Source organism: Megalobrama amblycephala, linkage group LG19, assembly GCF_018812025.1.
Source record: "Megalobrama amblycephala isolate DHTTF-2021 linkage group LG19, ASM1881202v1, whole genome shotgun sequence".
NCBI classification, from domain to species: Eukaryota; Metazoa; Chordata; class Actinopteri; order Cypriniformes; family Xenocyprididae; genus Megalobrama; species Megalobrama amblycephala.
Genome location: NC_063062.1, coordinates 40,775,349 through 40,796,435, shown reverse-complemented (window position 1 = coordinate 40,796,435; position 21,087 = coordinate 40,775,349). Strand labels below are relative to the sequence as shown.

The 21,087-nt window shown below is 39.8% G+C and overlaps 1 protein-coding gene across 3 annotated transcripts; it reads left to right on the top strand.

Annotated features, from left to right (window-relative positions):
* The first annotated feature begins 782 nt into the window (after window positions 1-782).
* pik3c2g (phosphatidylinositol-4-phosphate 3-kinase catalytic subunit type 2 gamma) lies at window positions 783-20,101 on the top strand. 3 transcript variants are annotated; one of them, XM_048168338.1, is made up of 33 exons: window positions 785-989; window positions 1,083-1,325; window positions 3,786-3,865; window positions 4,084-4,241; window positions 4,328-4,442; window positions 4,572-4,683; window positions 4,774-4,844; window positions 5,355-5,418; window positions 5,806-5,931; window positions 6,028-6,058; window positions 6,222-6,405; window positions 8,250-8,372; window positions 9,125-9,253; window positions 10,381-10,495; window positions 10,976-11,109; window positions 11,198-11,386; window positions 11,695-11,788; window positions 13,306-13,400; window positions 13,561-13,741; window positions 13,813-13,920; window positions 14,592-14,684; window positions 14,769-14,898; window positions 15,310-15,446; window positions 15,680-15,849; window positions 15,937-16,093; window positions 16,168-16,277; window positions 16,588-16,762; window positions 17,028-17,146; window positions 17,226-17,322; window positions 17,408-17,462; window positions 18,565-18,656; window positions 19,420-19,545; window positions 19,631-20,101. In XM_048168338.1, the coding sequence occupies exons 2-33, from the start codon at window positions 1,101-1,103 to the stop codon at window positions 19,781-19,783; spliced, it is 3,948 nt and encodes a 1,315-aa protein (XP_048024295.1). In that variant the 5' UTR covers window positions 785-989; window positions 1,083-1,100; the 3' UTR covers window positions 19,784-20,101. The 3 variants fall into 3 exon arrangements, with proteins under 3 accessions (XP_048024296.1, XP_048024295.1, XP_048024294.1); XM_048168339.1 differs by having other exon boundaries at window positions 783-1,325; window positions 19,611-20,101; XM_048168337.1 differs by having other exon boundaries at window positions 785-1,325.
* The last annotated feature ends 986 nt before the right edge of the window (window positions 20,102-21,087 follow it).

Here is a 21,087-nt window from a genome sequence, read left to right as displayed (position 1 = left end):
CTATGGGGTATTTTGAGCTGAAACTTCACAGACACATTCAGGGGACACCTTAGACTTATATTACATCTTGTGAAAAAGCATTCTTGGGCACCTTTAATGCTTTGGAACTTTTGCCGAAACATTTAGAGAAAAGCGTCAAAGATTTAACAGGCTTCATTTCTCCATCCCTACTCAATAGTATTAGGCCATTTTGCAAATGTTTCAATTAAATTTAGCTGGTTTAGAGAGTGTTTACTAATTTTGAGACTGTTTTAAACAGTCTGTAATGTCATTTTTCATGTGTGAAAAAAGCAACAAACTAAGCTAGCCAATCAGATTTCTTTTCACCCATATCCTCATGCCCACCCATGCACGCACATACACACATTTGACTTTACAACACACAAACGCACACCTTTATTCTCATTCTCTCTTGCTTTTTTTAATGTGTCATGGGTGTATGCAGATGGATTTTAACAATCAGTTTAAAAATTATGTAAAAAAAATAAATAAAAAAAAATAAAAACGGCATTATTTAGCGCCCTCTCATGGTACGCACAGTGTGTACAGCCGTACAGCTGCAGGGGCCACTGCTAATATTATTAAAAAGTGCATATTTACAGATGGGAACCACTTGCACCAATAAAACAAGCACATTACGTCCACCCACATTAACTTTGGGTTTAATCGCTGTTAAAATTATAAGGAGGTCCTTGGAAAATTTTCTACCCTACAAGGGGTAGAAAAACGTTTGGGAACGCCCCGCTTTAGAGGAAAGTCGTTTGGACGAAATGCAGAATTATGACCTTTTTGGCGTTCCATACAGGAGATCGCAGGTGTCTGTGGGAGGAGCAGCATTCCGCGTCCGCGAGAGTTTCGCGCTGAAAATACCTTTGGATACGTGCTTGGGCTCCTTCTCAGAAGTAGTTTAATCTAAAACAGTCCAAAAGAATCTTTTATTCCGATTCAGACACACTCAGTCTCACTCAAGACGACTAAGATCCGCTGCGGTAAGAGAGTGAAAGGAAAACCTGATTCCTTTTCTTAATGGCATAAATATTTATCACCGGTCTGTCATGGACATTAAACCGGACTGCCTACAGCTCTCCGTCTCTGATCGAATGGATCCATGTACTGAAGATCCCGCTGGAAGACCTGAGGATCACGTGTTTTATGGATGGGATGTTCCTGTCTTTTCTGAGCAGGATTATTTGGATTTATACACACCCGTGTCTGGTTTAAAAGCAGCCGATCAGAGGAAAGAGCAGGTGAATGTGGACATGAAGAATGAGGAAGCAGCTGTGACACCTGCTGGAACACCTGCACAACACCTGCGCGGTCCAGAGGTGAAACAGCTCATCATTACAGACAATACATGCATGCATACAGCCATCACAGCTGGTGAAACCATAAACCACAGTCTGAACATTAGCTGCACAGAAGTTACATGGCAGAAAAGACTTTGGCTCCTAGATAAACCTTTACTCAAATTTTACTTTAATGTTTAGTACTACTACTATGTTTAGTACTAGGCTACTAAAAAGTAGATGCTTTATTATTATCAAGCAAAAAATAGGCCTAAATCAATAAAATAAAGCACAGCAACTGCTCCTGGCTATAAATTTAGGTGGGGCAGATTTTGGGTCATAGTACTAGTGTAAGCAATAGAATAAACACCGCAATATAAGCACGGTTAATCATAATTACAAGTTATCTGTAGAAATTCTAAGTGATTCATCGGTGCACATCACAACAGAGTGTGTAATAATGATAAAAGTATTTATAATTTTAATAAATATAATCATTTACACTCTATGTTGTTATTGCATCCTTTTAATGTACATCAATACTGAGGTGCAAATAGTATGTTTCCTTATTTTTCTAACCCCATAATTAGGGCCCGAGCACCGATGGTGTGAGGACCCTATTGGAATTGCTCCGTTTATTCTTCTTCTTCTTCTTCTTCTTCTTCTTCTTCTTCTCCTTCTTCTTCTTCTTCTTCTCCAAAGTGAATCGCATTTTAGAGGGCCTAAACGTGCTCGAAAACTCATGAAACTTTGCACACGCGTCAGAAGTGGTGAAAATTTACGTCTGTTATGGGTTTCGGAATTGGGCGTGGCAAAATGGCTCGATAGCGCCATCTAACGTACAGCCCCGCTCGCTACATAACACTAGGGGTTTGAAATTCGGTACACACATTTATCAGCCCAGTACCTACAAAAAGTTCTCTTGGAGCGAAATCCGAAACCAAACAGGAAGTCAGATATTTTGAATTAATTCACCGTTTTTTGCATTTTCCAGACGTTGTACTTTAACGAACTCCTCCTAGAGATTTAATCAGATCAATGTCATTTTTGGTCAGTCTAATCTAAAGGCCTTTGTGATGTTAAATTGCGAAGATCTAGAGTTTTCGCTGAAGGGCGTGTCCGTGGCGCCCTGACAAAGTTTGATGTTTTCGCCATGAAACAGGAAGTTGTTGTAACTCAGACAAACAATGTCGGATCTGCCCCAAACTTCACATGCTTTATTAGAGTCCTGACCTGAAGACATCTTCATAACAATATTCAGTTACAGTCATAGCGCCACCTGCAGACAACAGGAAATGACATGTTTTACACTGTGATTAACTCCTCATGGAGATTTAACCAGATCAACATCATATGTTGTCAGTCTAATCTTAAGACCTTAGCGATGATAAATATCAAAGATCTTGAGTTTTCGGTGAAGGGCGTGTCCGTTGCGGCCTGACAAAGTCTGATGTTTCGCCATAAAGGGGAAACTGTTGTAACTCAGGCATACTATGTCCGATCTGCTCCAAACTTCACATGTGTGATAAGAGTCCTAGCCTAAAGACGTCTATATGATAATATTCAGTTAGTCATAGCGCCACCTGCTGGCAACAGGAAGTGGCATGCTTTATACTGTAATTCACTACCAGAGTCACATTTCATTATGCCACGAAGTACCAGACATGCTAGAAACACGTTAAATCATGCAACACTTGGCTGAGTGCTAATTTATGCGATTAACGCCACGAAAGAAACAGGAAGTTGTTGTAACTCAGACATACAATGTCCAATCTGCTCCAAACTTCACATGTTCGACAATAGTCCTGGCCTGAAGACATCAACATGGCAAAATTCAGTTAAGGTCAAAGCGCCACCTGTTGGCCACAGGAAGTGTGGCATTTCAAAATGACTTTGGCATAATTCTCCTGTATTCACTCGCTTACATGCATGTTGCCCACTGTTCACTGTTTTCCTGAGGCCAACGGGTGGCGGTTAGCCCGGGTGCGAGGGCCCTCTCAACGCTGCTTGCAGCTTTAATTTTTAAATTGTTATTTTTTAATTTTTTTGCATGTGGGATACCATGAAAATGAGTAGTTAGTTCAATAACTTACCGTTCTGCCAGTTGTCACGTCTGATATTGTAACAGTGTTAAGAATTTAACTTGCATTGACTCGGAAGTATGCGGACGTCAACTGATCATGGCTTTTCATAGTCGTGGTGCACACGCTTAACTCGCAGTCAACCTACTCAGAGTTCAATTCAGCTGTTCTGAAACCGAAAACTCTGAGGTTCTCAGTCAACTCAGAGTTCAAGTTTTAACTCAGAGTTGGTTGAACCTCTATATTGAAATGGAACAAGAAAAGGCTTTTTTTCCCTTTGTTGTTGTTTTACTGCATCCTATATTCATCATGACTTGGAAGTTTGAGATTGCGTTGTTTCACTGTGCAATAGAGGTTTAGAGACTTCTGTAACTGTAAATATTATGATCACTCTCTCTATCTCTTCGTATGTTCACAGGACTCTTGGAACATCGATTTAATTGATTCAGCACAAGGCAGCAACAGCAGAACTGCTTCGCTCTGCACATTAACTTCGCAGTAAGATGCATCAATCCTTTTCAAACTATTTATGCACCTATATGGCTGACGGATTTCATCCATGTGTGCTGAATTCACATCAAGGTTTTCACTAGCGTGAAATTTCATTCACCCAGTATTTAGTAGACGCGGCTACTTTCATAAAGCTCACTGCTCCTATATGAATAACTGATCTGCAATACATCTGTATTCCTGTTTGTAATGCTGTTTAATGTCAGACTGCTCTCAGAACATGGCGTCAGTCGTGACGAGTTCAGCCGGAGTGTGGTGTGGGGCCGCGTGACCCCTGTGCACGAGTCTCTCCTGGAGCCCGCCGAACTCCTCTTCAGTGTGTCCGTGCCCTGGCTGCCTGTGGAACTACCGTTCAGATGGAGACGTAAGCCTTACAGATGACACGCGTACCCAGTTTAGGTTGAAGCTTTTAGGACACTTTGGCAAACGTTATTTGCATTGTTTGATTAGTAAGCAGCACAGCCCAGGAGCTGATGGAGGCGGTTCTGGAGACTCTAGATCATTCTGCTGCTCTCAGTGGACAATACCTGATGAAACTCTGTGACTCAGAGGAGTTTCTCAGAAGGTAATTTCACTGTCATATTTTACCAGCAAGTAGTTGTTGTTGCTCAATGGAAAAGGAAATGCTTTCTGCTGTTTAAGTGCATTTAGATATAGATGCCGTTGTTTTGACTCTTTGTTTTGCCTCGTCCAGTGATGAAATGTTGGGATTATACGAACGCATCCAGGTGTATCATAAGTTTGCTTCAGATGTTCCAGTGAGGATGGTGCTCAGAGACACCATTGGCAGAACCCTGACGCGAGATGTATGACATTTAATTACAGTGGCTCAGATGTCCAATACTATTTCTCATTTTCAGAAGGTCATATTGTTATGAGATTGCATGTTTCTGTAGGAGGAAGACGACAGGCAGATGTTTCATTTTAATCAAGTCCTCGCTTCTGCTTGTTCATTCAACACAATAAGGTTTGCTTGCGTCTGTACTCTGAAAGCGTAAAGCTGACAAAATAAATGATATTCCTGTATTTTACTGCACTTTTCCTATACCTATGCCTGCAACATTTGGTGCATTTTATTTTTAAATTTAAACGATTTACAAAAATTAAAATTGATTGTTGTTAGCTATGACGCATTTTCTAACCAACATTGAATTAATAAAAGTATTAATAAACACACAGTTTCAAAGTGTGAATGCATTTGACATATAAATGCCAATAATTTTGCTGCCCTTATATCCTTGAGGGAAAACATTTGAAATTGTTCACATTAATGCATTTAAATGAATTTTACATTTACATTAAAACAAGAACTGGAACTGACAAATTCAAATAATTAATTACATTTTTGAATTTGAACATTTGTTTTGCTCCAAATGTTGCATATATGCATATGGGAAATGTACAGAAATACATTGCCACTATTTGCATAGTACATTTCAAATTACTGATACATATTGAACATCATTTGTTCTCTTAGATCATGTCTGCAGGAGAAACTGAGTAGCTACAGCGAGGAAGTAAACAAGCTCGTGAGAAGCCAGGTTAGTGTTTCACTGAATGAAAGAAATCCACATGCATGACTGAAATGCTTGGAAATACATATTGTAGAGTTTATTCTGAATGATCTGCATGTCATTTATTGAAGATGTTTCAACTCTCATCTGAGCGGCTTCATCAGTTGGTGGATGGCGTCATTTAACCGTGGACTGTAGTCAAGTTTTCGAGATAATGGTGTGTAATTATGAAACTAATTCGATTCAGCTGTAAAGCAGCTCTACAGGAGACAATAGTGTCAACATTCAGATCAGTTCAGTTGAAGTTTTGTTTTATTACTGAATATTAAGTGGCCTGACAACTGCTGAAGCGCTCAGAATGAACTCTACGAGACATGAATGACTGTGATGAGTGAACGAAGCTCTCTGTGTCAGTGTGGCGTGTGTGTGAGCGAGGTCGTGGAGAGCGTTCACGGTGTGTGTGAGCAGCTGTGTGGCGTCACTACAGCCGATCTAGAGGAGGCCGTCGGGCAGCTCAAGCGCATCGCTCCGGTCACGTGGGTACGGATCACACTCTTCCTCTGTTACTGTGTGTGTGTGTTTAAAAAGGAATTTAATTTTGGGGAATATTATTAAATATAATGTTCTTTTCCCTAGACTCCAGCTGAAATGAGTGACTGTGAAACTGGTGAGTCTTTTGAATGAAGTGACACTTTAGACTCGCACGTGCTGTTTGACCTGTAGGGGAAATCCACGTGCATGATTGAAATGCTTAGATATACATATTCATAAACACACACTCGTCTGTGATTTGCGCATGTCTTTGTGAGTGTAAAGTCTGCATGTTTCAGCTGTAGTGAAGATCCATCAAGCTCTGCTGAAGCTGCTCCACGTTTTCTTCACAAACTTTGATTTGGACTTCAGAGGACCGGAGGACGTTCCCGATCCATCTGCGGCAGACGTCGAGCGCAACACATGCATGCTGCAGCTCAACCTGACGAGCCTCTACAGACTGCTGCCCGGCTGGATAAACGGGTACGGCCAGATGTTTAACACCACTGTGACGTCACACGTGTGCAGCGTAGCCTTGTGTGAAGAGCAAACCCAAAATCTGCCCTCAGATCCCATTCGTTCGGTTCAAAACAGTCATTGGTTATGAGATGAAAAGAAAGAAAGTCATGAGGATGGAACACTATAATGTAATACGTTTACTTAGAAAACATGGAAACTGATTGCTTCAAATGTATCAAGCTAATTAATTAATCATTTTTGAATTGATAAAACTTGTGTATTTTTATAGGTCACCAGAGAACTTGAGTGTTGGTAACTCAGTTTTACAATTTAAACTTAGTTCAGTCAAATTAAAGATTTAGGAACTCAAACAAAACATTTGGTAGCATTTTATTTCAGTCTTGTTCCCCGTGTACATACTATGTACTTATTATAGTAATTACAATAACTAGATACTAACCCTGAACCCACCGCTAAACCTAATCTTAAAGGTGCCCTAGATTATATTTTTAAAAGATGTAATATAAGTCTGAGGTGTCCCCTGAATGTGTCTGTGAAGTTTCAGCTCAAAATACCCCATAGATTTTTTTTAATTAATTTTTTTAACTGCCTATTTTGGGGCATCATTATAAACACACCGATTTTATGCTGCGGCCCCTTTAAATCCCGTGCTCTCCGCCCACAGAGTTCGCGCTTGCCTTGAACGGTGCCTTAACAAAGTTTACACAGTTTACACAGCATTAACCCTCAAAATGGATCTTTACAAAGTGTTCGTCATGCATGCGTCGGATTATGTGAGTATAGTATACCGTTATATTGTTTACTTCTGATTCTGAATGAGTTTGATAGTGCTCCGTGGCTAAAGCTAACATTACACACTGTTGGAGAGATTTATAAAGAATGAAGTTGTGTTTATGAATTATACAGACTGCAAGTGTTTAAAAATGAAAATAGCGACGGCTCTTGTCTCTGTGAATACAGTAATAAACGATGGTAACTTTAACCACATTTAACAGTACATTAGCAACATGCTAACGAAACATTTAGAAAGACAATTTATAAATATCACTAAAAATATCATGTTATCATGGATCATGTCAGTTATTATTGCTCCATCTGCCATTTTTCGCTATTGTTCTTGCTTGCTTACCTAGTCTGATGATTCAGCTGTGCACAGATCCAGACGTTAATACTGGCTGCCCTTGTCTAATGCCTTGAACATGGGCTGGCATATGCAAATATTGGGGGCGTACATATTAATGATCCCGACTGTTACGTAACAGTCTGTGTTATGTTGAGATTCGCCTGTTCTTCGGAGGTCTTTTAAACAAATGAGATTTACATAAGAAAGAGGAAACAATAGAGTTTGAGACTCACTGTATGTCTTTTCCATGTACTGAACTCTTGTTATTTAACTATGCCGAGATAAATTCAATTTTTCATTCATAACCCATGTTACCCTGTATTACCCAGTAGGTAAATGCACATACTGTAAAATAAAGTGCAACCAGATAGTCTACTTGTTCACGTTACTAGACAAATATGTGGAAACAAATTGCCTTAAATTTATCAAAAATGTTTTACTCAAAATTGTAAGTTGTTAATACAAACAAAAGAGTGTTGCGACAACATTGGGCCATGCGTTTATTTACTTGCATTAAACTTCAAATACTTTGTGTCTGAAACTCCACTGAATGAAATGAAATTAATAAAACTAAAAACATCACTTTACCTCAAATCATCAATAGCAAAAGCTTACATGCATGAACTAGTAAATAAACATCACTGCACTGGCAACTAACAGGAGTAAATACACAGACAGCATTGATGAATGAATGAATGAATGAGATATGCTGTGTGTGTTGCAGATATGATCACTTCAGCATGAGCTGCTCTCTCACACACTGCGGCAGGAATCTGACTGAACCCGTGCTGTCGGAGAACATCAGCACGTCACTGCAGCTGAACTGCAAGATCCAGTGCAACCGTCTGTAAGAGCTGCTTCACTTCAGATACCTGAACTCCACGCATGTCATTTTCTCCATCGATTTCATCAATATTTATTTTCATCTACATGTTATTATTCTCTATATAGTTATAGTCTATGTAGATCTTCTCAGTGTTTCTGAACTCCATCTTGAGTTTTCTTCACAATATTCCTCATTTAAATAATTCATGCGCAGAATAAAGGGGCGGGGCCTGGTTGAGTTAGTTAGTAGTGTGTTGAAACTGGCGGTTATGGTAAGGGGCGGGACATTTCCCAAACACCAATCACAACACACTGCTCCAGTCGACCAATCAGAGCACATTGTGCTTTTCAGAAGGAGGGGCTTCATAGAGACAGGAACTAAACAGAGCGTTACTGACAGACTGGGAAGAGAGGAGCTGCAACAATGGAGAATATGAGGAGAATAATCAACATTCAATCTAGTAGAGCCCAAAAACAACATCAAGACTCTGTAAAAGGGAAAATAGGCACTCTCTAATATAATGTCAGAAAGAGTTTTCATCAACTTCGCTGAATGATGTGCTCTGGGTGTTTATGTGCTGAAAAATGCTCAAAATGGGGTGTGAGTTAAGAGTAAGATTATTCATTAGGATAAATAAAATGACTATACGTTACACATGCTGTGATTCAGTTATCTAGTAACTCACTGCTGGGAAAGATGGGATTGAGCGATTGTGACGGTTCAGAGTAAAATGTATTTTTCACCCTGATGTTCTTTCTGTTTGTATGTTTCAGATTGGTGTTTCCTGTTCCAGTAAGAGAGCTGCCATATGAATCAATGTTGACTTTTCATCTATTGGGCTCAAAACAGGCCAAAACCCCCGAGCTGCTCTGCTGGGCGGCCCTTCCTCTCTTTAACAGCAAGTATGACATCAAACACCTCAGAGAGAGACTGATTTCATTAGCTGTCTTCTATATGTCTGCTGTTTCTCAGATGCTCCTCACACACACACACACACACACACACACACACACACACACACACACACACACACATAGTTAAAGACAGCATTTTTCCAGTGCTTGTCACAGAAACTACTGGCAAAATTGTTTAACAAAGATTTTAGATTTTTCAATGATAACAAAGATGAAAAATGTACATCATATGGATAATTAAACAATTTTAATTCAAAAATATTGTCAAAGATATAAACAAAACACTTATGAAAATATCAATTAAAAGTGAATTTTGTCAACAATTAGCTGTCCCACCAGGATTTTTGTGAATATGCTGCTCTTCTTAAACAATGTACCAATATTTGTGTCATTTTTGTGTTGTTTTGCAATGAAAGCCCACCAGTAATCATGACGTACTTATGTAATTAATGTTAATGTTATGATTTGAATTTATTATTTGTTAATGTTATGCATGATTACTGAATTTGTGGTTCTGGACTGACATGCACAAGGCAGTAGTGACACCAGCATATATTCCTATTTATAATTGTGCTTTGCTTCATGTTCAGTTATATCAGTGTCTGTTGTAATATTGCCCCCCCCCAGCTTATAATCATCATTATCCTTAGTATTATCAGTGGATTTATTCAGTCGACATATTCAAAAAAGTGCATATCCAAAAAAATAATGTATTTACTGATGAGAACAGGCATTATGAGCACTAGCAAATATCTACCCCATTATATATTCAGTGTTATATATTAGTTTAATAGTATTATATTATTATTATACAAACATAATCAAGGCGCTCGCGCAGCCTTTTCTTCTGTGGAGCACAGAAGATATTTTTATAACAACACTGGACCCCATTGACTTTTTATGATATGGACAAAAAACACTGAGACATTTCAAAAAATAAACTTTAAGTCTTCAGACTCTCTCTCTGCCATGGCAGAAGTTGATTGAGTAACACACATTTGCGGTGTGTAATGAATTGTGCAAGACAACCGGCTGTGCTTACATTCATAGAGTGTGTTTTGGATGTGTTTCTCTGAGCACGCTGTGATTGATGGGTCGATGCTGTGCTGTTGCAGGACTCTCGTTCACGGCACGGTTCTGCTCAGCATGTCCACGCAGGTGCCGCCCAGGTGTCCACCGTCCGCGGCACTGACCGACGGCCATCGGCAGCCCACAGGAGTCATTCTGCAGGTCCGCTCTTCAATACCACACACACACACACACTCTCTGAAAACATCACTCATCACATTTACAGTGGATAAAAAGTCTACACACTCCTGTTAGTACTCACTAACCTTAACCTTAACTAATGACCTCACTGCATAAGTGTGCACACCCTGTTATGATGTGGCCGTGTTCAAGCTGATGTGAAACAGTCACACCTGAAGTGACGCCAAATAAATCATGTACTATAAGAGCCACACTTATGCAGTTATTCCAAGATAATGTTTCAGTTTTTACATCAAAAAACAAAAGCCGGCTGTTTTAACGGGAGTGTAGCCTTCTTATTTCCACTGTATTATTTGACTAATGAGTGAACACACGTGTGTAGGTCACATTCAATTTCTTCCTCTTGAGAGCTTTTGTGAGATTCATTAAATAGTATAATTTTATGTTGTTACAGCATTAGTTTGTAAGTGAAATCCCTTTCATTTGTGTTTTTGTCTGAAGATTGATTTCCCAGACTCTAAGCTGTGGCGGTATGAGCGGGCGTCCGCTCGGCCCGGATCGGTCCACGACTCGACTCTCTGTGAGGAGCTGCAGAAGAGGATAGCAGACGTGTCTCAGAAACACTCCCTGTCTCTGTCAGTACAAGATGAACTCTCATGAGCGATGCAGACACTGTGGTTAATGTGGACACTAATGTCACTTCCTCTGTTAAACGTCCTGCAGCATGACTGAAAATGAAAAGGCCTTCCTGTGGAGCAAGCGGCACATCTGCGGCGAGAGGAACTCGTACCTGCACCTGGTTTTGGGCAGCGCGCCGCAGTGGAGGCCGCAGAACTTACCAGAGATCTACTGGATCCTGCAGCGCTGGGGCGGCGCGAGCTGCGAGGAAGCCCTGTTCCTCTTGAGCCACGAGTACGTGCACCACTGCTTCCGTCAGGATATATAAAACAGAAGGTTTAGTAATCATTTATGAATAAAGTTGTGTGCTCATGATGGTTCAGACAGGAAAAATCCTAACATTTGTGATAGGCGGTTGTGAATGATTCTTCTGATTGATTGCATCCGTCATTATCACACTGATTAACTCTGGTCTAATGAATACAGTCAGTGTGAAGCTGATCAAACACAGAGACTCAGTACTTCTGCAACAGCTATTACTGCATTTCTGCTGTTCTTCTGACGTGAGGACCGGATGTATGTGTGATGTGTTGATCTTTCAGCTTTCATGACCAGTATGTGCGTTCAGTGGCTGTGCGGCGGTTTCAGCAGATGTGTGACAGCGAGCTGGAGGAGTTTCTGCCACAGCTGGTTCAGGTCAGACACGACTTTGAGATGCAATCTAATGATCTTGTCATTAAAAGGCCATTTGCTTTGACTAAACAATGATCAAAAGGGCCTCTATGACATACTGCAAGTATTTCTAAGCAGAGCCACACCTGAGCTCTATTCGCACGGTCATTGTTTCTCATGGGGACGTCTGTAAAATATGTGTTCAGGTCAGCTCCGTGATCAAACTCATGCATTCGGATGCTCAGTATTCTGATTCATACTGACACACACAACACTTTCTATTGCTTTTATTACTGTTACGACAGAAGGACAGTGTTGTATTTGCACATTTGACTACTCTACTACTATATTATCTGCTATTCATGTATCTAATGCACAGTCTGAGTAGTTGACCCATCTACATTTCACAAGTTTTATTCTGCATAACTTTTTCCCCTGTTTTCACAGACAAGGCTTAAGCTAGTCCCAGACTAAAATGCTTGTAAGAAACTTGCACTGACATATTTTGAAATATGCCAGTGTTATTGTTTTGTCTCAAGATGCACACCAGTAAAGCTTTTTTTTCTAGTGTACGTTTATAAAAGTTATTTAAATAGCCTAATTGAATTTAGGCCTAATCCTGGCTTAGTCTAAGCCCCGTCTGTGACAAAAAAACGGCATCTTGAATCTTGGCAGTTTTGTGATCCTGTCACATGATTGTCAGCTGTAAACAAAATGTGTATTATTGCTCGGACAGGTAATAAATTCAAATCTAATTTAATAACAGGAACATAATATCCTATTCATCATAAATATTCCTTTAAAATTGGAAAATTAACACACTATAGTTTGAATGGTTATCTGTCTTGCATTTTATCTCTCAAAATAATGGATGTCATTTTAAAAATGTGGAAATGAGCAGAAATGGGTTAAACACTAATCTTATTTCGGTGATGTAAATATTTGACACGGCTACTTTTTCGACTAGTAAAATGACGATGTGCAAGCCCCAATTTATATGTGTATAATAAATTATTATATTGTTATATTATATTTATATATTATAAAGCATAATAATGGCCCATTTCAAAAGTCTATGATTTTGTCTATGACAAAAAAAAAAAAAAGTCTATGATGTTTGATTCTGAAAATATTATGATTATTATTAAATAATATTATGACATAATATTATTTTTGTGAACAGTTTCCAGCATTTCAGTAGTAAAAAGTGTCCATTTTCAGTAATGCGTGCACAGTTGTAAACTAAGAGATGTGGATTCGGATGGCAATTAAAGTTTTTTTGGTGTTTGTCAAAAAACAGTAGGAAGTTTGTCTGGGTATGTTGGTGGTGGGAGAAAAGCACAAACATTCTGCAATTGGATGGCAATAAGATCACAGACTAGCCCTTGAAATGACTTTATATCCCCATGAGAAACTATCACCGTCTGAAGTGATCACAGCGTTACCTCCCGACGAGCGCTGACCTTCATGATCTGTCCTTTACTGGAGGCGCTGATCAGTGTTGTTCTTCTGAGCATGATGATGTGTGAACTCTCCTCCAGGCGCTGAAGATGGAGTGGGACGTGGACGGGCCGCTGGTGACGCTTCTGCTCTCCAGATCTTTGCGCTGCATCCGTATCGCTCAGCAGCTGTACTGGTGCGTGAATATATACATCATACACACTGTGCATTAGCTGCGGTTTGTCACTTTCTTACTGTACTGAATGGTAGCGGGACACTTGTTGCTTTTCTCCCCCATCACATATTTTAGTCGTGATCCTGTGTGTGTGTGTGTGTGTGTGTGTGTGTGTGTGCAGGCTGCTGCTGGACGCTCTGGAGGACTGGCTCTATAAGAGCTGGATCAGTAAGGTCCTGTCGGCGCTGAAGCACTGCTGCGGACGCACGCTGAGACTCGAGCTGCAGCGGGAGAACAGGCTGATGGATCTGCTCACACAAGTGGCCCAGAGAGTCCGCACCGCTGACAAAACCAAGAGAAAGGTCTGGTGAGCTTTAACAGTCACATCCATTTTAGCTTTAGATTTGTGTCTGAAATGAAACCGTTTGTACAGGATGTGTTTATCAGAGAGCGATGGAAGATTGCCAGCTTTTTTGCCGACGGACAGTCCTGCAGGCTTCCGTTAGACCCGGCGGTTGAGGTCAAAGGTGTGAATGTTGAGGTAAATTCAGTAAATGCATTTGTGAGATTTAAGATATAAGAGTATGTCGTGATCTGTAGTGTCACATCTTGTGAAACTATCAGTTAAAAGCAAATCTCTGTGCAATGATGGGGATCTCTGAAAAATAGCATAACTGAGCAAACATTATCTAATAATTTAGGCATAAATGGAAGATATGAGATGGGTCTGTGCTTTGCCAGTTCACTAAGATCCAGTTGGGATTTCTTAATGAAGGGTTTCCAAGTGAACCAAAACATGTTCCAAGTCTCTAAATGTTCAAAACGACAGTTTTTAAAATGCTTTAATGTTACTTTTGAATGTTCTCTGAACATTCTGAAACAAGTAACATTTAAATAACGTTAATAGAACGTCCAACTGAAACATTTCAGAAAAACGCCCTAGAATTATGTTTTAATGTTTTTGTGCTAAAATTTTCAGAGCATTATTAAAGACCAGATAACACTGAACATAACTTTGAGAAAACGTTCTCTGTTAGCTGGGTTAATAACCGCCAGCCTAGATGTGACCTAGAGATACGAGGATCTGACCGTTTTAGACGGCTGTATCTGATCACGAGTCAATGTACAGTCATTACTGTCACACATGATCATCACCATCACGGTTTGTTTTTGACTGCATGAGAATCATAACAAACACTGTGTGTCTCTCAGGCTTTTAAGGTTTATAACTCAAACGCAGCACCTGTGGAAGTGTCCTTCATCACCGCCGACCCTCTGGGACAGAACTACAGCGTCATCTGCAAAGTATGAAGCTCTTTCACCAGTTACGGGGGTCGTAGTTTGTCAGTCTTCGCTGAGTTCATTGTTTTCGTTGTTGTTTGGCATCAGACTGGAGATAACCTGCGGCAGGACGTGCTGGTGCTGCAGATCGTGCGTCTCCTGGACCGCGTGTGGAGGCAGGAGGGGCTGGACATGCGCATGGTCACCTACAGATGCATTTCTACCGGAAGAGATCGAGGTCAGTCGGACCGGTCCGTGCCGTTATAATCACACTGATCTAAATGATTGCAGCATATGGCACTAGTACTTTAGTTTCTTGTCAAATATTTAATTTAGTTTTGTGTTCAATCATGTAATTTCCTGCAGTTCAGTCGGTGCAGAAGCAGGTAATAACAGTAAACCTGCCTGAATCTGACGAACACGCTGCGTCTCTTTCACTCGTCTGCTGCAGATTCACACACTCCACTTAATTTTAGAGAATTGAATCGTGACGCGATATTTTCCTAGTGGTTTTGAAACCTTGAAGACACGTTTGCTGCTGGCCAACGGTGTCTAGTAATCATGATCTCTCTCTGATGACCTTCTATCGAACACATTGTTGTGCTGTGGTTGGACCCGTGCAGTACTGGTTTGATGCGGATGTTTTCAGGGTTGGTGGAAGTGGTGCGTGACGCAGTGACTCTGGCCAAGATCCATCAGGAGTGGGGTTTGTCTGGAGCGCTGAGGGAAGACACCTTAGAGAAGTGGTTCCACATGAGGAACAAGACTATAGAGGACTACGAGAAGGTAACAGATCAGCCAAAATAACCTGTTAATTTCTGCAATTGATATTTTCTAAGTGTGAAAATAAGTGTAGATACTGACGTTGTTTCGAGAGGATTGATGCTCACATAAAAATATTGATATCAAATGTTTAAACTTGTAATTTTCTTACTTATTGTGAAAACGAATGACAGCTGTCACTGGAACCCGACAGACAGAAACATCACTGAACACACTCTCTGCCGTCTGTCCTTCAGGCTGTGATGAACTTCCTTCACTCGTGTGCCGGCTGGTGCGTCGCCACGTTTGTTCTGGGCATCTGTGACCGCCACAACGACAACATCATGATCACACACAGCGGCCACATGTTCCACATCGATTTCGGCAAGATCATGGGCAACGCGCAGAAGTTCGGCAGCATCAAGAGGCGAGTGATTTGTTTTCTTGTCTCGTAGTCTTTGAGTAATCAAAAGGAAGTCCTTCTAAATGAAGCGTGGGCTTTGTGAACGGACAGAGACCGGACGCCCTTCATCTTTACGCCAGAGATGCAGCGCTTCATCACGGGCGGCGGCGAGAACCCGCAGCGCTTCCACCGGTTCGTCGAGCTGTGCTGCGACGCCTTCAACAGTCTGCGCAGACGCTCTGCTCTGCTGCTCGGCCTGCTGCAGCTGGTGAGACTCCGTCCGCGGCTTTATTTTACTCAGTTGTTCTGTGACCCGTCAAATGACGTCTGCATCGGTTGTAGATGCTGGCGGCCGGAATGCCTGAAATGAAGGACGTCCAGGACCTGCGGTACGTTCACAATAACCTGCGGCCGCATGACTCTGAGCTGGAAGCCACTTCATATTTCACCAGGTCAGCAGATCAATGAATACTCCAACAAATCGAATGCATTAGCTAATGTGATTCTAACCCATCTAAGTTTGTAGGGCCTTAAATATGAATGTAGCATTTAAAATATAGTTTATTTTAAAGATCTGATTTCAGTAGATCTTTACACATCTGTAAGACTCTTTCAGCAGCGAATCGATCATGTTCTCTTCTCACGCCACAATTTTATTCCTGTGCAAAAAAGGCTTTTTTCTGCTGTCCTTTGCAATAAGACGGATATTATGGATTTATGGAAGTTCTTTGTGCAGTACTAGATTTTTATGTTCTGTTTCAGAAAAATTAAGGAGAGCATGGAGAGTTTACCTGTCAAGCTGAACTTCCTCATCCACAATATGGTTCAGTTTTCCTCCGTCAGACGGTCCGAGCCGCTCGCCGACAGCCGGATCTCCTCCAGCTCCAACATTCAGGAGGCCGTGATCCAGAAATACACCGTCAGCGGCAAAGACGTGGTGAGTTTCCTTCAGGAAGACCTGAAACATTGGCTTCTTTGAGGCATCTGATTAACGTACATGTTCACATTTAGAGTAACATTGTTAGCTTGTATAGTATAGTTGGCTAATATTAACAAATGAAACCTTGCTGTAAAGTGTAACCAATAAAACGAGCTGAAGCACACTTCCACGGGAAGGCTGTGTTTGTTTAGTGGAAGCGCAGTGAGATTGATGAACCCTCTAGTGTCTGCATGACATGCTTTTCCACTGCTGTGTCCGTCAGACGTACGAGCTGAAGGTGACGATCGAGGACGGGTACGTCATCAGTCAGAAGAGCTTTTCTCAGTTCGAGACGCTCCATAAGCTGCTTCAGAAGCACTTCATCGAGTCCACGCTGCCGAAGTAAGCTTCCGGCTCATGCAGCGTTATCGCTCCACGGCGCTCGAGAGCCGGACTGATCCGCTCTTTCTCCTGCTTCCAGGTTCCCCAGCTGGTTTAACATGTCCTTTACGCCGAGCAGGAAGATGAGTCTGTTGAACAAGTACCTGAAGGAGCTGTTCGAAGGGCCCTGCAGAGGAGTAAGCATGACGTTTGTGTGCCGCTTCCCAGTGTTTCCCAGTGTTTCCCAGCACTATCATTGATATTTGATTGTGTCACTGACAGAACGAATACGTCTGCAGCCTGTTTCTGGACGGACCGAACGCCGCTGCCAAATCAGGTGACGTTTTCATCGTTCTCGGCATGTTCTCCTCCTGGACATGATTGATGATGATTGAAGGTTCACACATTCACTGCTGGGCATCTTAGTTTGCCAAGGGTTCTCTTGACTTGAAAAAATGGGAAAAACAGTATAAATAAATAATAAAAATAAGATTAACTAACCTACTGGATTTGATTAAAATAAAATAAAAAGATTTAAGTAAAATTTGATTTAAATAAATGATTGATTAAAATAAATAATTGAATAAACCTTGATTTAAATGAAATATATTTGATTAAAATAAAAATAATGAATTTAATTTAAATTAAAAAAAGATTAAAATGAGTCAAATTTGATTTAAATAACTGATTAAAATAAATAAATGAATAAACCTTGATTTATTTAATTTTTTTATTAAAATTCATTATTTTTATTTTAATAATGTATTATTTAAAGTAACATTTTATTTAAATAAATAATAAATAAATGTATGCATTTGATTACAATAGAAAAATTATTTAAATAAATAATGAATACATTTAATTTAAAAAATAATAAATTTAATTTAAATAAAAAAATTAAAGTCAACTTTGATTTAAATAAATAAATATATAAATTTGATTGAAATAAATAAATATATTAATTAGAATAAATAAATGAATAAACCTCAATTTAAATAAATAAGGCATTTGATTAAAGTAAATAAAATTAGATTAAAATAAATGAATAATACATCTAACAGTGCAGTACTATGTGTAAAAATATAATGTAGCGTAACGGAAATTAAATATTTTCCAAATAATATTTTATACACATTTATAATATAATTTTTTGTTCCCAGTGTTAAAGTCTTCATAAATGAAACTATCGAGCTGCTGTGTAAATGTCAGGACGGGGGTCGCTCGCGTGAAGATGATCGTAAATCATCTGGAAGACTGAAACCGCTGCTCATGAGTTACAACAGTTACTCACGGTCATATAAATACAGTGAAGCGCTGCTCTTCCTTTTTAGTTTTTGCACATATCTGTTGTCGCCTGGCTTTGACTTGCTTTAGGGATTCACTGAAAACACGGACAGCCTAATGATTCTCAAAATGCTTTCGTTTTCCGTTTCTTTCAGAATCAGACGCACATCTGCGACCACAGATCCAGCTCTACCTGTCTTATAAAGACTTCAAACTATCTGTGATGATAAAGCATTTGAAAAATATTGTGAGTCATTTTCTCAGCCCATTATTGTTCTTGATTTGAAAATAATTTTGACATGATTTTTTTTATTGCTGTTAGAGAAGCAGTTTTTGACTGTATGATTTGAGGATTGGCAGCACTGTGTTTGGCTTACAAAATCAAATATTCCGCTGTATTTCGCTCAGATCCGCACAGGAACGAGTTTAACGTGTTCACTTGACTAACTCACGAGTGTGAACACAACACTTACACGACCGGCCAAACGTTCGGAAGAATTAGGATTTGTAGAAGTCTCTTCTGCTCACCAAGGCTGCATTTATTTGATCAAAAATACAGTAAAAACTGAAATATTATTCCAGTGTAAATCAGCTGTTTTCTATGTGAATATATAGTAAAGTGTAATTTATTCCTGTGATCAAAGCTGAATTTTCAGCATCATTACTCCAGTCTTCAGTGTCACATGATCCTTCAGAAATCATTCTGATGACTTAAAACCCTTAAATTATATTTTACTGTTTTTACTGTAAAAAAAATTATAATTATTCCTAACTTTTGACCAGTTCCCATTAAGTTATGAAAACGTTACGTATGAATGTTCTCTGAACGTTCTGAAACAAGTAGCAACATTTTAAAAAATGTTAGACGAATGTCCAGAAAATGCTCATTGAACGATATAAATGATATAAAAATGTTTTTGTGTTTTGAGAACATTATTAAAGGCCAGATAACATTGAATGAACGCTCTATTAACGTTTGTTCATAACTGTATTAACTGTGTGTGTCTCAGAGGCTGTCTAACGGCTCGTGTCCTGATGCTTATGTGGTCACGCGACTGAGACCCGACCCACAAGACAAGACCAAGAGGAAGACGAAAGTGGTCCGCAGCAATGACAATCCCACATTCAATGAACTGGTGAGAGAAAGACTTCGTCTGTTGTCAGCAGTTCAGACTGCGATCCGTGCGTCATTCTCTCTCAGATCTGCCGTTTTCTCTGCAGATCGAGTACAGGAACGTGCTGAAGCTCCACGGACACGTGCTGGAGGTGACGGTGAAGAGCAGGAAGGCTTTTGTCGCTGCTACAAACGTGGTTCTGGGAGAGAGAGTTCTGGACCAGGAGAAGTGGTTTCCTCTGGGCTTCTCTGCCGTTTAAAGATCAGCTTCACTCCAACGTGAAGGTTAAAGTTCACAGGATGATCTGGTAGAGATCATAAAATATGGAGGAAAAAGGAAGAACAGTATTCACAAAACTCATAAAACGTACCGGATGGAGTTTGTTTCTTTGTCTTGCTGCTCATAAAGACACATTAAAGACCGAATTCACGGTCACTTTTCTCACATGTGGAGCTGCTTGGAAACACCTGATTCCTCAAACTGAACTTGGTGAAACACTGATTGTACTGTAAAGCTGCTTTGAAGTTGTTTGTATTATTTGAAGTGCTAAATTAATAAAAGTGATGATTAATATATATATATGAGGATTAAGAACTTCAGTCATGGAGCTCCATAAGATCGTAGAGCAGTTTCTGAACTGTTCCTAACAACAGCTGAGTTTTACTGAATGTCGTAACATCTGAACAGAGCACAGATCGTGCTTACAACATTTTCCTTTTATTTATGCTTTGCAAACATAAAAATGGTCTCACATGAATACTCTTTTTAAACTGAAATGATTTATCTTCAATTGTTCAGAGTTCATTTTCTTTAACAAATGTCTTGGACTTCCATGCAGATCATCATTCATTACTCTGGCATCACCAAAGCAAACCCGAAACCGCTCAATCGAGTGCCGTCTCTGATATCTGACTCATTATTCATAGATGCCATTTTCTGCAATCAGGTGTGTAGCTGGACACACGTACGGCTGTTGTCATAAGTTTATATACACCTTGCTGAATAATTACAACAAAATAAGAGATCTTTTTTATTAGTCCTTGAATAAGCTTTTTCACATAACAAATGTTTACTTGCAGTGCACAAGACAAAATAACTGAATTCTCACAATCGACCCCATTCATACGTTTAGAATAAGGTTGTAATTTGGAGTAAATTTGAGATGTCTGTATTTGCCAGTTCACAAGGATCAGGTTTAATAACCGCCGGCTTGAAGGTTTTCAGGACGTGACCTAGAGATAAAGAGGAGTTCATATCCAGAAGACCTTATATCACACATTTAATGTGAAACAAATAAATAAATAATAATAATAAAAAGGTTTGTGATACTCAAGTTAATGTTAAAATATTGAAGCGTCCTAGTTGACTTGTTTCCCATCTAGTGTTTTGTGGCTGATATGGATAGAAATTCTCTACATTGACAGCGTCTGTTTTGGAAACATTGAACCATTTAAAAGAATGAGTCTTTCATAATCTCACCTGTAGCTGCAGGAATCAGCTGATCAGTAACAGAGCTGAAGCCGTTCCTTCAGGAGTCGTTTTCCAGCACCTTCACTCTCTCTG